This window comes from Folsomia candida, unplaced genomic scaffold (assembly GCF_002217175.1).
Source record: "Folsomia candida strain VU population unplaced genomic scaffold, ASM221717v1 Fcan01_Sc003, whole genome shotgun sequence".
Taxonomy (NCBI): Eukaryota; Metazoa; Arthropoda; class Collembola; order Entomobryomorpha; family Isotomidae; genus Folsomia; species Folsomia candida.
Window position 1 is genome coordinate 4,086,092 of NW_019091195.1, and position 17,076 is coordinate 4,103,167.

The following is a 17,076-nucleotide window of genomic DNA, read 5'->3' on the forward strand; positions in this document are numbered from 1 at the left end:
ATCACCCTAAAGATCAATTGATACATATAATTGTTCATCCATCCATCCATAAATAAAACTGGTTAATGACATTGAAACAACGTTATAAAACACAGTAAACATACGTAATTTAAAGGTTATGAAATACAATAACACACGTAATATTTATCAAGGGTTCTCCCATAAATGCGAACAACATGTGAAATCTGGAATTTCCAATCATTCGATGCATCCTGTTATCTACTACATATTCTTGATTTATATAATATGCATGTTTCTGATCAGTGATTGTTTCACTTGATTTATTTATAGTGAGATGAAGCACAGAATGCATCTTGTCGACATCTTATTATGCATGTAATAATAATATTACGTTGCATTTCTAAAATCTTATGTTATGCATAAACTCAATTCACCCCGTTGTTTGTGTTTGTCAGCCATGGCCTTTTTGCTCACTTTTACGTCACTTTGGTCACAAGTCACGCAACGCTCATGCTACAGAATTATTAAAATCTTTTGAAAATCTCCGATTTTGTCGTGTGGTCTGTGGACCTTTTGCAAAACAAACATGTCTTCCCTTCCTGAACCCAGAGCCCCTCACGCACTTATCAAGGTATTAATTTACTGTTGTGTTGAATTTGTGATATAGTGAAATATCTAGCTGAACTGAGTTTATATTTATATGAATTTGTATTTTCGGAAAAAGCTGTCTCGCTGGACAATGCTAAGCTTGGGACTTTTTTACGGATTCCAGAGAAATAAGGTTTTGAGCAGACGAGAAACGGCACGACGAGCGAAGGAGGAGGAGGAACGACCAGCCAGGGAGGCGGCGTTGAAGGCCGAAAAGGACAAGAAATACAATGGTTGTTCATAAATATTGCGGTCATTTTCTAACTTTTAAAATCTGGCTTTTCACTTTGATTATAGAGGATATGGAGTATTTGGGACGAGAGACGGGGGTCATTGCTCCTGGAACTGTCCCCGGAGGTGGAAGGTGAGCATGTAATTAATAAATAAAACTATAATGAGAGATAATAGTTTAAGATTATATGGAATTTCCTCCTTCAGGGTGGGAGCTGATTCAAAGTTTCAGTCCGAATGTGGGTGCAAATACTGATGCTCGACGGAAGCTGCAACTTTTCAAGAACTTAATCTCTAATTATCTAATTTATACCAACCATAAATTTTTATATTTGTACCAATTGATTTTACATTGGTCCTGAAATAAAAACCTTGTATAATGGGAGATGAACTGAAGTTTTTGACCATTGTAGTTCTTGACGACCATAAAAGTAGTATAATCAGTGTGTTTGTGCTATGAAAAAAATGGCGCATTATCTTCTCGTGCATAGTTCCTATTTTCGTTTTGTACAAACAAACTTCTTTTGTTGATGGTGGCCAAGGTATGGAATTGATCTAAGTCTTTCAATCATGTTTGTGATACTGATTGCTAATTTACGATTTTAGGCCAACGATAGACAATGGCGACACCAGAACCAATAAGTAATGTGACAACGGATCTAACCGAGGAGTCTCCAGAAAAACCAATTGTTGAACCAGCACATCCGAACTTTGAACCCACATTGCAACAATCTCCTATTCCTATATTCCCGAAATATAGGAGATCATGGAAATCCAGACTGGCTGTCCTTCAAAATTTCAAATTCTTTGCAATATTTTTAATCCCAATATTCCTGATTTGGCTGCTCTTTATTCCTTCAGTCTTACCAAAAAGCAGGGACAACAAAGGACTTTTCATACTCTTAACCACCGGATGGTACACATATTTTTTCAATATCAATTATTATTACGTTTAGTATTAGTAGATAAAATGTCTTTTTTTTACAACCACAGCTATTGGTTAGTTGACTGCATGCCATTTCCAGGGGCTGCTTTTATACGTAAGTAGTAATTAATTAGTATTTACTGTTAGTAATACGATTGGGTATTGCCCACTACCTCTTACTTTACCTTTTTATTTAGCTCTGATTGCGTACCCACTTTTCAACATCAAACCGGCCAAGGCTCTCATCAGTATGTACATGCAGGATGCAAACATGATGGCTTTTGCTGCTATATTTTTGGCTTTGAGTGGATGGACATCAGGGCTGACTAAACGCGTGGCTTTAAAGTTTCTGGCAATGTCAGGAGGTGAATTCCGGAAATGTAGCTATCTGACGGTTGCATTATCTGCGCTATTATCCATGTGGTTCCCTGACACAGGTTGGCAATAACGAACATGAGGAAAGCTATTTTTAATGGATAAGAGTTAATCCTAATTACTTATAACTCCGCAGCTGTAATGATGTTCATGATTGGGGTAATGGAGAAGATGTTGGTCGAGTTAAACAGCACCATTAGTCTCGGAAGCTTAGGTGACGCCAGAATGGGTCAAATGAAAGCCATTGAGCAGAAAATTAAAGATGAGGCTGCTGCTGAGCTTGTAAGACGGATATTAATTGATGGCTACTTTATAAGTGTGTTTAAACAAGTCGACGCGGCATTAACAAAATTCCGAGTAGTTAACAAAACCTTGCATTAATTCCAAAATTCCGAATTGGCAAAAGGTCATATCAGACATCCGTTCTAATATTGAACATAAACTCCTTACTCATATTCTAACTTTGATTTCGTTCAAATTTTGTTGCAAAATGTGTCGCAAATGGTACCCAAATTTAAGGCAATATAATTGCAAACGTCGAAGAGTTGCGTATTTATTAACAACATTCCCAATTGGATTAAAAATTCGGAAAAGTAACGGATTCTATCTAGCGATTCTGCTCTGTTATTAGACTTATGGATTATACCAAAATTGAGCAAGATATGTACTGTGCGGGTGAAGCTTAGCACGTGAAAAAGCAGTGTTGGCCCCCACATAACAGGAAGAACTGGGGCGCGACACTGCTTTTTCACGCTAAGCTCCACCCACACAGTGCATATCTTGCTCAATTTTAGTGTGACTTAAAATGCTAACCAAAATTCCATAATTCGATCGTGGCATACTAATATGGAAATTGCAATTAGTTTGCAAAGTTCAACATATTGGAAAATTAGGGTCCAAAATCAAGGCAGCGGCCAAATTCTAGTCCAAAATAAATTTATAAAATTGTTTGCAGTCATATTATACCAACTTTGGACGAGTTTGAGACAAAACTCAAAATTTGCAAAAAATTCGCACATTTCAGCTCAGATCTCGAAAACCACCAATCTACGCCCCCAATATTATTACAGATTCATCATGTACACAAAATTATGAAAATTTTAAGCTATCAAACTTGAAAATGTTCGAGTGCGAAAAAACACGATCTCATTGTATATATCTATCTTAACTAATATGGAAAATGCAATTATTTTGCAAAGTTCAACATATTGCAAAATTGGGGTCCAAAATCAAGGCAGCGGCCAAATTCTAGTCCAGTATAATTTTTCAAAATTATTTACTGTGATATTTGACCAACTTTGAATAAGACAAAACTCAAAATTTGCAAAAAATTCGCACATTTTTGCATAGATCTCGAAAGCTGCCCGTGGGCCACCCCAATTTTATTACGGATTATTGATCTACTCATTTTTACGCAAATTTTAAGCTATATAACTTGAAAATCGTTGGAAGCTGAAAAAACACTATTTCATTGTATATATCTATCTTAAAAATCTATTTATTCTATTTTTTCATTATTAAAAGAATGCTGAAACGGAGCTTGGAAATATCAAGAAATTATTGGAAACTGCAGATGATACCACGAATGTAGACGAAGAATCGTCTCAAGCAGGGGCTGAAAGTGAACAACCATATTCTGGCTTAAAGGAGGAACAAATTTATTCTAGCAACGACTCAGAAAATGCGGATAAAATGCAAATGTTTATTGACGAGACGATATTCAAACTCGAAAACGAGAAAATTTTAAGCACTTTCAGCCTAAATATTCTTCACAGTGTGGGGATTATTGTCAACATTGGCGGCTTGTTTTGGCCATTTTGCTCAACGGGAGCTATTCAGTTGATGTCGCGTGCCGGAGTGGTCGACATGGGCGTGTGGATGAGCTTTGTGGGACCCGTGATGGCGATAATGCTGCCCTTCACTATTTGGTACCTGGACTTCATAAGTTTTATCCTTCCTTCAATTTGTTCTGCAAAGAGGAAAGTCAAGCCGGAAAACCAACCTCCAAGGATACAGCGAAGGTCCTTGGATATAGAAATTGCTGATACTACTCGACAGAATGTAGTGTAGATATTATTTAAAATTTTACTTCCAACTGACCACATATATAATACGTGCATATAAATTCTATCTAGCTGGAGTCGCACTACAATGCAGAGTATGCTGCCCTAGGAAAATTCACTTCTTATGAAAAAGGTCTCATCACGGTGTTGGCGTTGACCGAAGGACTCTGCATTATATCAGACACGCGCTTTTGTGGGGGATGGTCAGCATCACTTGCTAAGGAAGGAGGCGTACATGCCAAAGTGTCAACTATTGCAATGTTTCTAGCAATTTTCTCATTTGTATTTCCCAAATGCGGAAGTGACATGTTCAGAGGGCCAAAGAGCCCCACGGACAAAGCCAGTTTCACTGCCCTTCTCGGATGGAAGATTATTCAAGCACAATTTCCCTGGGGTCTCCTCATTTTCATCGGAGGTGGTCTTGCCATTGGCTGCGGAAGTAGAGCGTCCCAATTGAGCGATAGTATGGGAGGTACATTAGTTGGCCTACTTGGAAATAGCAGCTTCTATGTGTATCTATTAGTGTTGATGGTGATGACTTTTGTACTGGCGTGCTTGGTGTCGAACACGGTATTTATTACTTTACTTCCATTCATTTATTTACTGCAACTCGTTTAAATATATAATACTTAATAATTTATTTTTAATATATGTAGGCTGCTGCTGGTATTGCAATTCAGATCACTGTTTATATTTCTAACAATCAACATATACGACCACATCTACTACTGATTCCGTGCGTTGCTGTGTCTGCATTTGCATTTGTGCACCCTGCAGGAACACCAGCTCTGGCTTTATTGCACATGAGGACTCAAGATAAGCCCATTTGGCAATATTTCCTTATGGGATCGCCACTCACACTTTTAGGTTTTGTATTGATATACGTGGTTGGGATCTGTTGTAACCTGGTGGGATAGCTTAAAACTGTACGCCGTTTCTGGATACGGATACATTTATTAAAATTAAAATGTCATTTGTAAAAATTCATGCAAGATATTGTAGCGCCCAATATATTATTCGATGATTCAATGATCTGTATTTTGTCCATTTTTCAATCGTACTTAGATTTATATACATTTAAATATGCGAATATGGGTATGTAACCACTTTATTGTTGCAGGCTTTGAAACTTTAAAGTTTTTTTGCAGTTAAACCTGACCAAAAACCTGGAAGTCTATATTTCCACTTTTGTATATCTTCATTATTGCTCCAGCGTTTTGACCTAGACGAGACCGGTGCTTATTTTCAGCCATTTAATGAATAATTTATTTTGATGTATTTTTTACGTGAATAGTTTGGAGCGGAGAAAACTAGAAAAATATATAAACGTTTGCTCATAGTTTTATGTATGTAGGTTTCAATTGCAAAATATCAAGTTGTATTAAAAATTTGGACTACCTGTCACCAATTGTTTTTCGAATTGCCATCGGTATCCGGTACTTACGCACTCATGCGCTCGACACACCTTTTCAAGCCGGTTGTTGTCCAAAAATTCTTCTAGTGCTTTTTGACCAAATAAATAACCAAGTCCTCGATGTTTTGGATTGTGTAACGGATTGTTCTGTTTCTCCCAGCCCTGGATATCTTCGTCAGGATCTATAAGGTTTAAATGCGACATTAATGGATTGCTGCAAGCAGAGTGTACTAATTACGCGGTTAATTCACCTGACCAAACTAGATCGGTCATCCATCCACTACGAATATGACTAGGTCGGCGACTCTGTCGAATTTGATCTAATTTCTTAAGATAAGGGCTTAACCCCCCGTGACAGCAGAAAATCTTTTTCTCGATCACAGCTGCTAGAGGAACATGATCGAAGGCACGATTCATTCCTGCACAGAAAGAAGGTCAGGTGAAATCCGAAATATACTTTCTATTTGGTACACAAATATTGAAATATCAAACGGTACGTTCAAACACAATGACGAAATCTTTGGGGCTGAATCGACGACGAATCTCAGAGTAAAATCCATACGTTCGGTTGATTGGTGATGATTCATGGTTTCCTCGTATCATATAAAAGGATTTTGGATACTTAGCTTTCAAGGCAAAAAGAAGCATAATTACTTCAAGAGAGTTCTTCCCTCGATCGACCTAAAGATGAAAATTATCAGTATATTTATTAGTTCATTAATTTCCCCTCAAAAATTTAACATTTACATACTTATATCTGTAATGTACTTATGTGCATATGTTGTAACTCACAAAATCTCCTAGAAATATGTATCGCGTCTTTGGCGGAAGACCTCCGAATTGAAAGAGTTTTAATAAATCGAAATATTGACCGTGAATGTCTCCACACACTTTAATTGGTGCTTCCAGTTCCAGCAAGGAGGATTCTGCTAAGAAACATTTTTCTGCCTCTCGACAAACGCTACGAACCTCTTCCAATGTGAACTTTGCTAATCTATTTCGATTATTCACGTCCAGTAGCTTCATGTTCAGAAGCCGCCCCAAAATGTCGTCGATCGCTATATACATATGTAGATTGGTGTCAAATTAGAGAGAAGAGATGCTCAGGGTATTTTATAACTTACGGTTTTCATCGTTGCCGTCTATGGCGTTCATGCCCCTTGCTTGATAATTTGCCATTATATATTATAGATATTGCCCCACAATTAAGTGATTGACGATGGTGCAAAATAATATTCAAAGTATTGTTCCAGTTGATTCATGCTTTATAAATACCTTTCCACAACTCTTCCAAAAACCCAAAGTTGCTGGACAACCCTATCAATGTGCTAAATATGCAATAAACCTAACAAAATTTGACAACTACTTAGTGAAATTGTTGTTAGGGAATGTTTTGGTTTAATCCCGATTAATTTAATTACTAATTAATGCAGTTCCAGTTTTCAAGATATCTGAATACGATATTCATTACAATACGAAGGCTTGAGTCGGGCTAAAAACTGGAATTTTTCAATTTGGTTCAATATGTCAAGAACAGATAAATTAAATTCCAGCATTCAGATTGAGCTTAAAGATGGAAAGAAATGATGAAGTGTAGAGCACATTGAAAATCCGAATGCACCGATTATCCCAGTATGAAATCCACCTAAGTAATTATGGAACAGTTACATGCATATAAAATAATTTCCATGAAAAATACAAGTGGAATTGAGATTTGAATTGCAAACCTCTTAACCCAAATGCGGCTCCACAAAAGAATCCTGCAAACGCAGGGTTCATCCAGTCATCTTTACCTCGTTCCTAATATTTAAGTATTTGAAATATATGAACTCATAGTAATAAATAAATAACAAACAAGTAGTAGCTGATTCAACACCTTTTCAGCATTTCTCTTCAAAAGGTCAAATAAAACAGCCCCCATCAGAGCTCGTTTTGCAATTCGGGTCGCGACAATTGATCCATATGCAAATCTTTGAACCCCCGTTGCCGTTCCTAGTTCCACTCTCTTGAGCCAAGTTTGAGAGGTCAGCTGCGCAAGGCGACCATAAGTTTTGAAGTAGTGTTGAGTTCCTAGCCCAATAAGTAAACCTCCTGCGGACATGGAAATTAATAATAATAAAATCAGTATTTAGTCACACCCACTTCGTAATAAATTATGTAGCTTGTCGACAATGTAATCCATCACCTGTGGCACCCACGGCCAAGTTGGTTGTGTCAAAATTGAGGTAGATTCGCCGAGGAACGTTGACATGGTCTTTTAAGTAAATCGAGGGGGTAAAAAATGATTGTTTTCCACTGATTGTGAATTCCCTCTCTCGTGAAACAATGGGATGTAGGAAAAACGGCAATCGCTTTGGATTATCGACAATTTGGTAATACTCTTCTTTAATGGCGTTTGTAATGTAGCCTCTTTTAAAAGAAGGGAACCATCCAAAGATGGGTCCTGGTTTTTCGCTCTCTAGCATGTCTTCACCCGATGGATCCATGTTAACCCTGGTTTTATTTGTTGGGTATAGAACACAAAAAGTACACAAGAGATGATTACACACAAATTGCTAGTCAATGGAACTTGGGTGTAGACAGGGTGCAAATTAGTTTTGTTTATTGACGTGTCGTCATGGCTTAAATTTTGTCAATTTTTTATTTGGAACGTATTATTTCATGATCATAATGTGGCGTATGTATGTACATTTTATCATACTCAATTTCATCTTACATATAATGCTTCGCAAATTCATTTTGACCGATCCCTACCCCTTCGAGCTTCATCAATCAAAGATGGTAACTTCGCTCCTGCTAAATATCCCATCAATACTGCTGAAGAGTACACAGCATTAGGTAATGGTTGACCTGATGAATCACGAAAAATGCATTTAAAGTTAAAACCTCTCATTGCATAAGTAAATATGTATTTTTGTATGACTTCTTTTGTAGAAATTTTGTTGCTATTAAATTATATATGTAGAAATTATACTTACTGCACACTGGAAATGCGACTACACATGTTAACAACCCCATAAAAATTGTCATCGTATTTGTGTGAGACTTGTTCATCTGCAACATATTTGGAGTAAATTTACAAAGTGAAATACACTAAGAAAAGTTGTTTTCTAAAACCTTTTTTGCTGCATATTGTTCCACGTAATCGAACAATAGTCCAGCAACGGTAATTCGCCGAAGAACACGCGATGAAATGATCCAAGTGCGCTTCAGGGGACCTGGAGGATGACTTACCGCACTAGCAAAAGTTCTTGGTGTCGATAGGGGAATGAAGAATATTTTGGTGCAGTAACCTGATAACAGACCCCCTAAAAAATATAAAGACTTTTTGGTAAATCATGGAAATTTAATGTTACTGAAGCTTTACAATAGTGACATATTTATTTATTTACATAATGCTCCGAACATAAAATTATCCTTCAATAAGACGCTTTTAACACGTGTTAGTTCACCATTAGCATTTCTGACATCTAACCACAGTGGTCTTCCTACGATGCGAGTGGTATCAATTTTCTTCAAAGACGGATTGCAAAATAATTCTATAAGAGGATATGGCAAAGGAAAGCCATTGTTTATAGTACTTGGTGAAATCGTTTTCGAGGATTCTTTACTAGAATTTGTATTCATTTTACCAGGCTAAAAATATTTGAAATTATGATTATGAAATTATGAAAATAAGAGTCCAATAAACCCAGTCCAATCAATTATTTTTTATACAGCAATTTTGTAGAAAAATTGGTGGTCATATCGACTTAATTGTAGTACAATAAATCCAGCCAGGAAATGCAGCCATCCTGGTTTAGAGTATTAATTAATTCTTCAGTAAGAACTCTTAATTTGAAAACTTGAAAAAGCAGAACAGGGAGCTCAAAAGTGGCTTCCAAGTATGGGAATCAGAAATTCAACACGGTGAAATTGATGGTGATATGAAAATGTATTTTAACAACCAAGTACAAGACAGTCAAGAGGACAAGGAACTTACATTTTTATTTTCATAATGAATTGTATATACATAGATATTATTCATTGAAATCGGCATTTATCATATTTTAGTTACATACATCATTTAATAAATCCATCAATTCATTCCAAGCAAAAAATAACTCAATCAAGCCTCTGAATTTAATTAACTAGCCTCCAATAAATGTTTACACAATAAGCCTAAATTATGCATTATATAATTATGACCCATTTTGTGACTAGATACTGTTTCATATTAAAGATTCATCTAATACGACGCTACATATATCGGCAATCAAATGTATGTAAGTACACGAACACTCGCAAATATGAATTACGTTTAATTATGTTAATTGATAGAGAATCGAGATACTTGTAAGTATGTAATAAATAGTCAATTTTATCATTCTCGTTCCGTTAATGCTCACGGATTAAAAATTCTGGATCTTATTTGTTCTTTTCTTGTGTATAATTCCCACCCTCCAGGAAGTGATGTGAAAAGTCCAATTCCCAACAACATTCCTGACAATCCACCTAAATTTCAAGGACAATTAATATTTTAGAAACCTATTATTCAATCTCTACAATTTGAAATTATAAAACATTCGCTTATTATATGTATCTATACCGCGTAAGCCAAATATTGCTCCAGAAACAGATCCTGCAATAATGGACCCCTTCCATTTTTCAGACGGTTTCTGAACAAACTACAAAATAGAAATTACATCATACATCATCATCACGTTATGCATACATCAAAATCTATTGGATAACAAAACAAACATCTTTAAAATTACCTACATAAGGTAACATTACATGCATTGAGTCACATTACCTCTTTAAAATCACATTCCAAAACAGCAAAGAGAATCGTTCCCAAAATTGTTCTCTTGGCCACTCGCCATAAAACTGAACTGCCGATGATGGATGTCCTCAAAAATGTTTGAATTCTTGGGAGAAACGGCCCAGGAATTATCGTCCTGACTGGCATAGGGACTCTGCTAGTGGAAAAGAATCCCGCCAAGAGCCCTGTAACAACGCCTCCTAAAATATCGCATGCATATACATATTAAAATTTCACCTCATATTCATCTGGCTATAAACAAACTGTGATTATAATTTATAATTTATAATTTATAAATGTAATTAAATTACCAGTAGCGCCAATGATAAATGACGAATTTGGAGGGTGGCAATCGTCAGCGACGGCTTCTCCAATGAAACTGTCATCCCAAAATTTTTGTGGTGGTTTAGCAAACGCTCGAAGATCGTCGCCCAAGAGTTTGATCGTTTTGAAACGCTTGTCACTCGAGACCTCGTCCCCCATCATTGTGGGCTTCGTCACGTCAATTGCAGGACTCTCGTCTTCTTTCATCTTCTGCAAACTGACAACTGCTACCATTGCCCTTTACTCGTTAACCCAGAAATGTACAAACTATATTTTTGAAATATTAAATCTTTTGTTATTTTCAATGATCATGCAGTGCAGTGGTAAGTATTATAATGACAGTTGATGTTCACGGAGGTTTGTTTACAAACACAGCATCAGCAGTGAACTTGACATTTTAGTTTAAAGCCCAGAGGGGAAGGCGAATCTTCTATGACTTGCATACTCCAAGAATACAAGAAACTCTCGTTTTCCAGTACCGTTTTTCATTTATAATATGACGAGAATTGCATTTATTTCAGAAGTGTTTTCATATTAAAATCATACAATATTGTCTTTATCAGAAAAAAGGTTTGCTCTAAAATTAGTTGCTCGTCAATCTAAGAAGTTCTCCTAAATAGTAAATACATTATACCGGCATATGCTGCAAACCCTCCTGCACCCAACGCTGCTCCAGTCTTTAAACCTGTTCATTATGAAACCGGCAAAACATTCAAACAATTCATCAAGATAGATTTAGCCCGATAATTTGCGTAAACAATATTCTTAATTAATAACATACTTCCACCACCAAGTGGGACGCCACTCAATGCAAAAGCACCCCCGGTGATAGCACCAGCAAACATGCAATCAACTAGACTCCTTTTCGACCAGCCCTGTTAAAATTAGCGATTATTTTATGGACAATGATCTATTAGATAATTGCGCAGAGTAATACTGGTAGTGTTACCCCCTGGAATTTGCATTCGAGGTAGCTGTATAGGACCATGGCTCCAACAACTTGGCCACCCACCCTCCAATAGAAATTACCACCTAATTGGATGTTCTGCAATGGTTTTAAATATCTGTTGTTCCTGAAAGAGTCGGACGTCATCGCAATCGTCATCTTGTCAACGGGTTTCTTTGGATCAAAAACCTTTGTCAAATAACCCAGCGCAGCTCCACCTGAAATTCACATCAATTTTAATCTTCATTCTTCACATGTATTCATCTTTATTCGAATTAGTATTTATATTCCTGTAAATAGTTTCACCTGTGGAGCCAACAAAAAGCGACCCAAATGAAAAGCATTTGTCTTTAGAGTTATTTTGAACAATAATTTCTGACATTTTTTAAACCTGTCTGCAAATAAGTGTAGCGAATTTTGATTTATTTATTTCATTTGATTCATGAACACCCTGGGAGCTTTCAGGGACCCATGTATTTATATTCAACTTTAAAATTATTCAATAAAAGTTACCATGTTATTAGGCGAAGATTTCATGAAATAACCGATAAGTCAATTGAGATATCGATCATGCCCACGTTCTGACTCGCTGGCGTTACATTGCCAATATATGTTTGTACATTCCACCAAATTAAATAAAAATCAGTCAATGAGCTCATATGAGTTATCAAAATATGAACATGTTGAAGTGACACATGCATACGGATTCAGACTAAATAAAATTGCAATTACATGAGGTTTCATGATCCAGCAGATGTTTTTTACGAATTTTATTGATAATTTGAATGACGTAAAAATATTTTATTATATCTATCTTCGAAATATGTACAAACGAGACAGATCCGTATTAATATGACGAAAATAAGTATGAAACTGGCCATCTGAGTCATTAGTCATGAGTCAGAGTCACAAGAGTCCTGCTCGTATATATGCAAATTAAGAGAAGCTTAGCAGTTCATGAACAATTTCAAATTTTTGTGTTTTCTATTTCCGTCCTGAATATAATAACCACATTTACCAGTTATAACCAGCTATCAATGCTGTCTGTTGTTGTCCATAAAGTATTTCTGCAATTCTCTTAATTTTCCATAGCCGATCAACCTGTGTGATTTGACGTATTTTAAATAATACAAACATTACTCGATTAGAATAATGTATGTAATACGTTTTTCCTATGACATTGTTTACGATCCATACACAGATGTACCTCAAGTTGAAATTCCGACAGAGGCGAAGTCCCAACTTCCAGATAGGTTAATTCAAGGCAATTATCCTATCTGTATTCTAAAATATTCATGAACAATGTCTGAGCATAATGAAATATTTTACAGTGGAACAAGCTGCACTGGAACTTCCGATTTCTGTTTTTATATTTGCCTGATCTGTTAATTTGCATTATTTATTGAAACATGTTAGACAAACCTATAAAACCCAATATTCAGGTTGGGCAATAACTCAGAGTCAGTCCAATACTGTCTGTACAAGGGGATTGTTGTTTGGTTGGGTGTGGTTCGCTGGTAAAATACACAATAATACATCTCGACAAATATTGTATTTCAGAAATAATTGATCATTCAGTGTCACTTTAAAAGAAACATTTGCACTATGAGGTAATAACATTAGACATTTTCATGTCTAGAGCATTATTTTCTCAGAAATGTATGTACATGATGTATTGTTTTAATTAAATATATTAGGATCTTAATTTACTTGTTCATTTGGACCGCACAACTCGTGTCATCCCAGCCTTATGACGTGAAATCCTCGGAAAACTTGCTTGAAGTAAGTACATAATCACGACTTCATCTCAATACATAAATCCCCTTTGTCTAGTGGAGATACATAATTTCTGTATTAATTTTTAGTCCTTGGCAAAATTTCCTACCCAAGATTTCTACGCAAATGATTTGAGCACCGATGATTTTTTGGGTCAACGACCACTAGCTCGAAATCGAACTGAGGGGAGAAGATCTGCTCGATTTACATCGCTGACCACGGCGATTGGTGATCAGAGCAGTAACAACCTTCGAGATTACGACCGTCTCGTTTCCCTCGGTCTTCCAAAGTCGTGGGTTTTGGGGATTTTACGCACACGACGACATCCCAGTTGCTACAGGACAGTTTATGCTTGCTTCCCAAACAACAAGTACCGCACCATCGATGGGACTTGTAACAATTACTTACATCCAGTTTGGGGGTCATCGTATAACACGTTTCAGAGACTCTTTCCGGCCCAATATTCAGATGGTAACGCCAACAATTTTTGTCATGATGGCTTTATTATACAGATAATTACTGTTTGATCTTATTTTTACAGGGTACAACTCACCAAAAGGACTTCCACCCCAGCGTCCTTTACCAAATGCACGTTTGGTCAGTTCCACTATACATTCTGACCTGATTCATCCTGATTCAACTTTAACAAATATGGTACCACAGGTGAGATTGTTTATTAACAAGTAGTTATTTTAAGTTAGATTTATAATTTATTGGACTGACAATTTTATTTTAATTCGATTAGATTGGTCAATTTCTAGACCATGATTTCGCTCTTACAATTGATGACGGTATTATATATAGATGCATAAATTAACTTAACATTTGTGCATAAGTGGCATAACTGATCTGATTTCGAATTTTAGACCGAAGATGCTGTACTACGGAAGAAGGCCATCGCGACTGCTTTTCAATTTCGATTCCTACAAATGACTATTTCTACTCGAACCTATCAACTCCACAAACTTGCATGGATTTTACCAGATCAACGCCGTTTTGCTTTCCAAGTAACTTTTACTTCTTACATTATTGGAAAGTTTTTAATTAACTAAAGTAACTTCATGACATGTTTTATTTAGCTGAATCTGGTGTTAGAGAGCAGTTCAACATTGACACTTCATACATTGACGCATCACAAGTATATGGTTCAGAGAATAAGAGGTCACAGCATTTGCGACAATTCAGCGGAGGTAAAATTTTGATTGTGAATGTTTTGAAACTTTAACCCAATGCAATGCATTAAAATGATGCATTATTCAACACAAGGACGGCTGGCAATGAGTTCGGAGAATGGACGACTTTTACCCCCAGTGAAACAAGTCGAGGAGAAGTATAAAACTCAAATTGAATTCATGGGAAAATTTTTGGGTGGAGATGAACGTGTTAACGAAATGCCTGCGTTAACAGTAATGCATACATGTCAGTATATTATTATATCACTATTTTGTGTATTAACTGATGACTATTAAGGGAACTTGCTTACTTTAAATAATGTTTAGTGTGGGTCCTTGAACATAATCGAATCGCCGGCTTAATTGCGAAATTCAAACCAGATTGGATCGACGAGGTTATTTTCCAAGAAACGAGGTAGAATAATTTACTATACACATCTTATTTAAAGGACTATGCTGCTATTTTAAAACTACGGCTAATGATAATTGATTAATGTTGTATTGTTTTTCCTGTAGACGTATTGTTATTGCGGAATGGCAAACAGTAATTTATGGACAATTCTTAACTACCGTTTTGGGAAATGCCACGATGGAAAAATACAAATTGGGACTTGGTTCTGGTTCTGAGAAGGGTTTCACCGAATACAACCCCAATCTAGACGCCACTTTATTTCATCACTTTGCCACAGCTGCGTATCGGTTTGGTCACACCCTCCTCAATGGTCTTATTCGACTGGTGAGAGGACTCACAGAGGTTGGCTCCTATTTCGTGAGGGACAATTACTTTGACTCAGCTCAAGTGAGTACATATTTATTACTAATTTAGTTCCAATTACATACTTAACTATGCTTATCAAACATCTATGAATCATTTTCATTGTTAACATAGATCGAGAGGAATGGCTCACTCGGATATGAGCTAATTTTAGGGGGGCTTATGACTCAAAACGCCCAGACTCATGACAGATTTGTTAGCGTTGACTTTACAAATTTCTTGTTGAAAGAAAAACACATGAACTTTGGTGCAGACCTGATCGCCAGAAATATTCAGGTAAAAAACTTGAATGTAATTGTGAATTGAGGAAAACATAGTGTGCTTATGTAACAAGTTTACTGACTGATTCTACTATGATTTTATCAACCGAATAGAGAAGCAGAGATCATGCAATTCCAAATTACGGAGTTTACAGAACACATTGTGGATTAGGACCTCTCTCAAATGATTGGAGAAGAAGGCCTCCCGAATTTTCAGAGGAAACTTGGCAGAAATTTAAGAGCGTTTATAGCAGCCCCCGAGATATTGGTACGTGTGCATCAACATTAATAATTCTACTATTCAGTTCAGCTAAACGGCTTGTAAGATTCGTGATTACATGAATTTTTACTGTTTAGAATTATTTCCTGGTGGACTTTCGGAGCTACCCTTAAACGGAGCCGTGTCGGGACCAACATTCAACTGTCTAAAAGTAAGTGCTTAAAAGTAGGTTTGAAGAGTTTAACCTTGATGCAAATTATAATCAATCCGTTCTCAGGCAAAACAATTCAAGATGTTAAAGTACGGAGATCGATTTTTCTTTACGCATCGGAACCAGGCCGGTTCTTTCACTGCTAGACAAATCCAATCTATCAGAAGGCGTACCCTTGGGGATGTGATTTGTGAAAACAGCGACATTGAGCGAACTACAGTCAATGTGTTCAATATTGCCAGTGATTCGTAAGCAAAATAATACGAAAAACAATACGTCCATTCATAAACGAGAGTTATTAAAATACTACATTTAAATACGTTTTTTACAGAAATCCTTGGGTAGATTGCACAGATTCGAGACGGACGAAAATAAGAATAGCTGACTTTGTTTGATATGGCAGAATCGGTGAAATTTTGTATCTTTTTTAGTTTGGTATTTTATTTATTGATTAATATATTATCGTGTTCAGTCGTTTGAACTTTTCAATGTACTTTACCGGTACGGTTGTTAGTAAATATTTCTGAACTTTTGAAATAGTTTTATTTAATGCTTTAATAAAGAACAATTGCGACTGACAGTTTTGACAATTGTTAACTTGAGAAAAGTTTTTGCCATTACTTTTGATCACTTATTCTAATTGAGCAATTTTCGAGTGCTGGTATAGACGTAGAATGAAAGCTAGTATTTTGGTTGAATAAGTAATATTAGCTCAAGATTGGATAAGTTGATGCAATTAATCCAAATTGTTCGTTTAAACGGTCTAGGAAATCTTACTCGTTTTAAACTGATGGCATAAAAGAAATGGTAATTTTGGACACCATACAATTTATGTTGACAAAATCTATTAATACGCATTTAATACTCTATAGTGAATAATTCCAATCCACAGGTAAATTGTTATGCATATACGTACGATTTAATATCTGCAAATCATACAGTAGTACTGTTTCCACGATCAGAATAGAAAG

General features: G+C 36.2%; 6 protein-coding genes and 1 long non-coding RNA gene across 8 annotated transcripts; 4 read left to right on the forward strand and 3 right to left on the reverse strand.

Moving 5' to 3' along the window:
• Nucleotides 1-320: 320 nt before the first annotated feature.
• On the forward strand, nucleotides 321-1,224 carry LOC110847812. The gene is made up of 4 exons (XM_022094818.2): nucleotides 321-592; nucleotides 686-842; nucleotides 907-973; nucleotides 1,048-1,224. Exons 1-4 carry the CDS (start codon nucleotides 548-550, stop codon nucleotides 1,094-1,096), a joined length of 318 nt encoding a protein of 105 aa, XP_021950510.1. The 5' UTR covers nucleotides 321-547; the 3' UTR covers nucleotides 1,097-1,224.
• Nucleotides 1,225-1,323: 99 nt separating this feature from the next.
• On the forward strand, nucleotides 1,324-1,880 carry LOC118435129. The gene is made up of 3 exons (XR_004834527.1): nucleotides 1,324-1,382; nucleotides 1,447-1,756; nucleotides 1,834-1,880. It is a non-coding gene; the product is annotated as an uncharacterized LOC118435129 (long non-coding RNA).
• Nucleotides 1,881-1,977: 97 nt separating this feature from the next.
• Nucleotides 1,978-5,232, forward strand: LOC110846794 (solute carrier family 13 member 2). The gene is made up of 5 exons (XM_035849071.1): nucleotides 1,978-2,202; nucleotides 2,277-2,422; nucleotides 3,665-4,201; nucleotides 4,276-4,773; nucleotides 4,860-5,232. Exons 1-5 carry the CDS (start codon nucleotides 2,016-2,018, stop codon nucleotides 5,118-5,120), a joined length of 1,629 nt encoding a protein of 542 aa, XP_035704964.1. The 5' UTR covers nucleotides 1,978-2,015; the 3' UTR covers nucleotides 5,121-5,232.
• Nucleotides 5,233-7,069: 1,837 nt separating this feature from the next.
• LOC118435100 lies at nucleotides 7,070-8,128 on the reverse strand. The gene is made up of 4 exons (XM_035850386.1): nucleotides 7,803-8,128; nucleotides 7,494-7,708; nucleotides 7,345-7,417; nucleotides 7,070-7,262 (listed from the first exon to the last, which is right to left on the reverse strand). The coding sequence occupies exons 1-4, from the start codon at nucleotides 8,101-8,103 to the stop codon at nucleotides 7,174-7,176; spliced, it is 678 nt and encodes a 225-aa protein (XP_035706279.1). The 5' UTR covers nucleotides 8,104-8,128; the 3' UTR covers nucleotides 7,070-7,173.
• Nucleotides 8,129-9,578: 1,450 nt separating this feature from the next.
• On the reverse strand, nucleotides 9,579-11,144 carry LOC110847293. The gene is made up of 4 exons (XM_022094213.2): nucleotides 10,733-11,144; nucleotides 10,413-10,621; nucleotides 10,206-10,284; nucleotides 9,579-10,111 (listed from the first exon to the last, which is right to left on the reverse strand). Exons 1-4 carry the CDS (start codon nucleotides 10,977-10,979, stop codon nucleotides 10,002-10,004), a joined length of 645 nt encoding a protein of 214 aa, XP_021949905.1. The 5' UTR covers nucleotides 10,980-11,144; the 3' UTR covers nucleotides 9,579-10,001.
• Nucleotides 11,145-11,251: 107 nt separating this feature from the next.
• LOC110847851 lies at nucleotides 11,252-12,417 on the reverse strand. Of its 2 annotated transcripts, XM_035850037.1 has the most exons (5): nucleotides 12,205-12,417; nucleotides 11,998-12,086; nucleotides 11,695-11,909; nucleotides 11,527-11,620; nucleotides 11,252-11,430 (listed from the first exon to the last, which is right to left on the reverse strand). In XM_035850037.1, exons 2-5 carry the CDS (start codon nucleotides 12,071-12,073, stop codon nucleotides 11,345-11,347), a joined length of 471 nt encoding a protein of 156 aa, XP_035705930.1. In that variant the 5' UTR covers nucleotides 12,074-12,086; nucleotides 12,205-12,417; the 3' UTR covers nucleotides 11,252-11,344. The 2 variants fall into 2 exon arrangements, with proteins under 2 accessions (XP_035705930.1, XP_021950572.1); XM_022094880.2 differs by lacking the exon at nucleotides 12,205-12,417 and having other exon boundaries at nucleotides 11,998-12,136.
• A 723-nt stretch (nucleotides 12,418-13,140) lies between these two features.
• On the forward strand, nucleotides 13,141-16,712 carry LOC110847662 (peroxidasin homolog). Its single transcript, XM_022094642.2, has 15 exons — nucleotides 13,141-13,301; nucleotides 13,389-13,473; nucleotides 13,557-13,938; nucleotides 14,009-14,130; nucleotides 14,213-14,258; nucleotides 14,334-14,474; nucleotides 14,547-14,657; nucleotides 14,734-14,886; nucleotides 14,967-15,054; nucleotides 15,156-15,438; nucleotides 15,529-15,690; nucleotides 15,789-15,942; nucleotides 16,032-16,105; nucleotides 16,172-16,353; nucleotides 16,437-16,712. The coding sequence occupies exons 1-15, from the start codon at nucleotides 13,297-13,299 to the stop codon at nucleotides 16,498-16,500; spliced, it is 2,052 nt and encodes a 683-aa protein (XP_021950334.1). The 5' UTR covers nucleotides 13,141-13,296; the 3' UTR covers nucleotides 16,501-16,712.
• The last annotated feature ends 364 nt before the right edge of the window (nucleotides 16,713-17,076 follow it).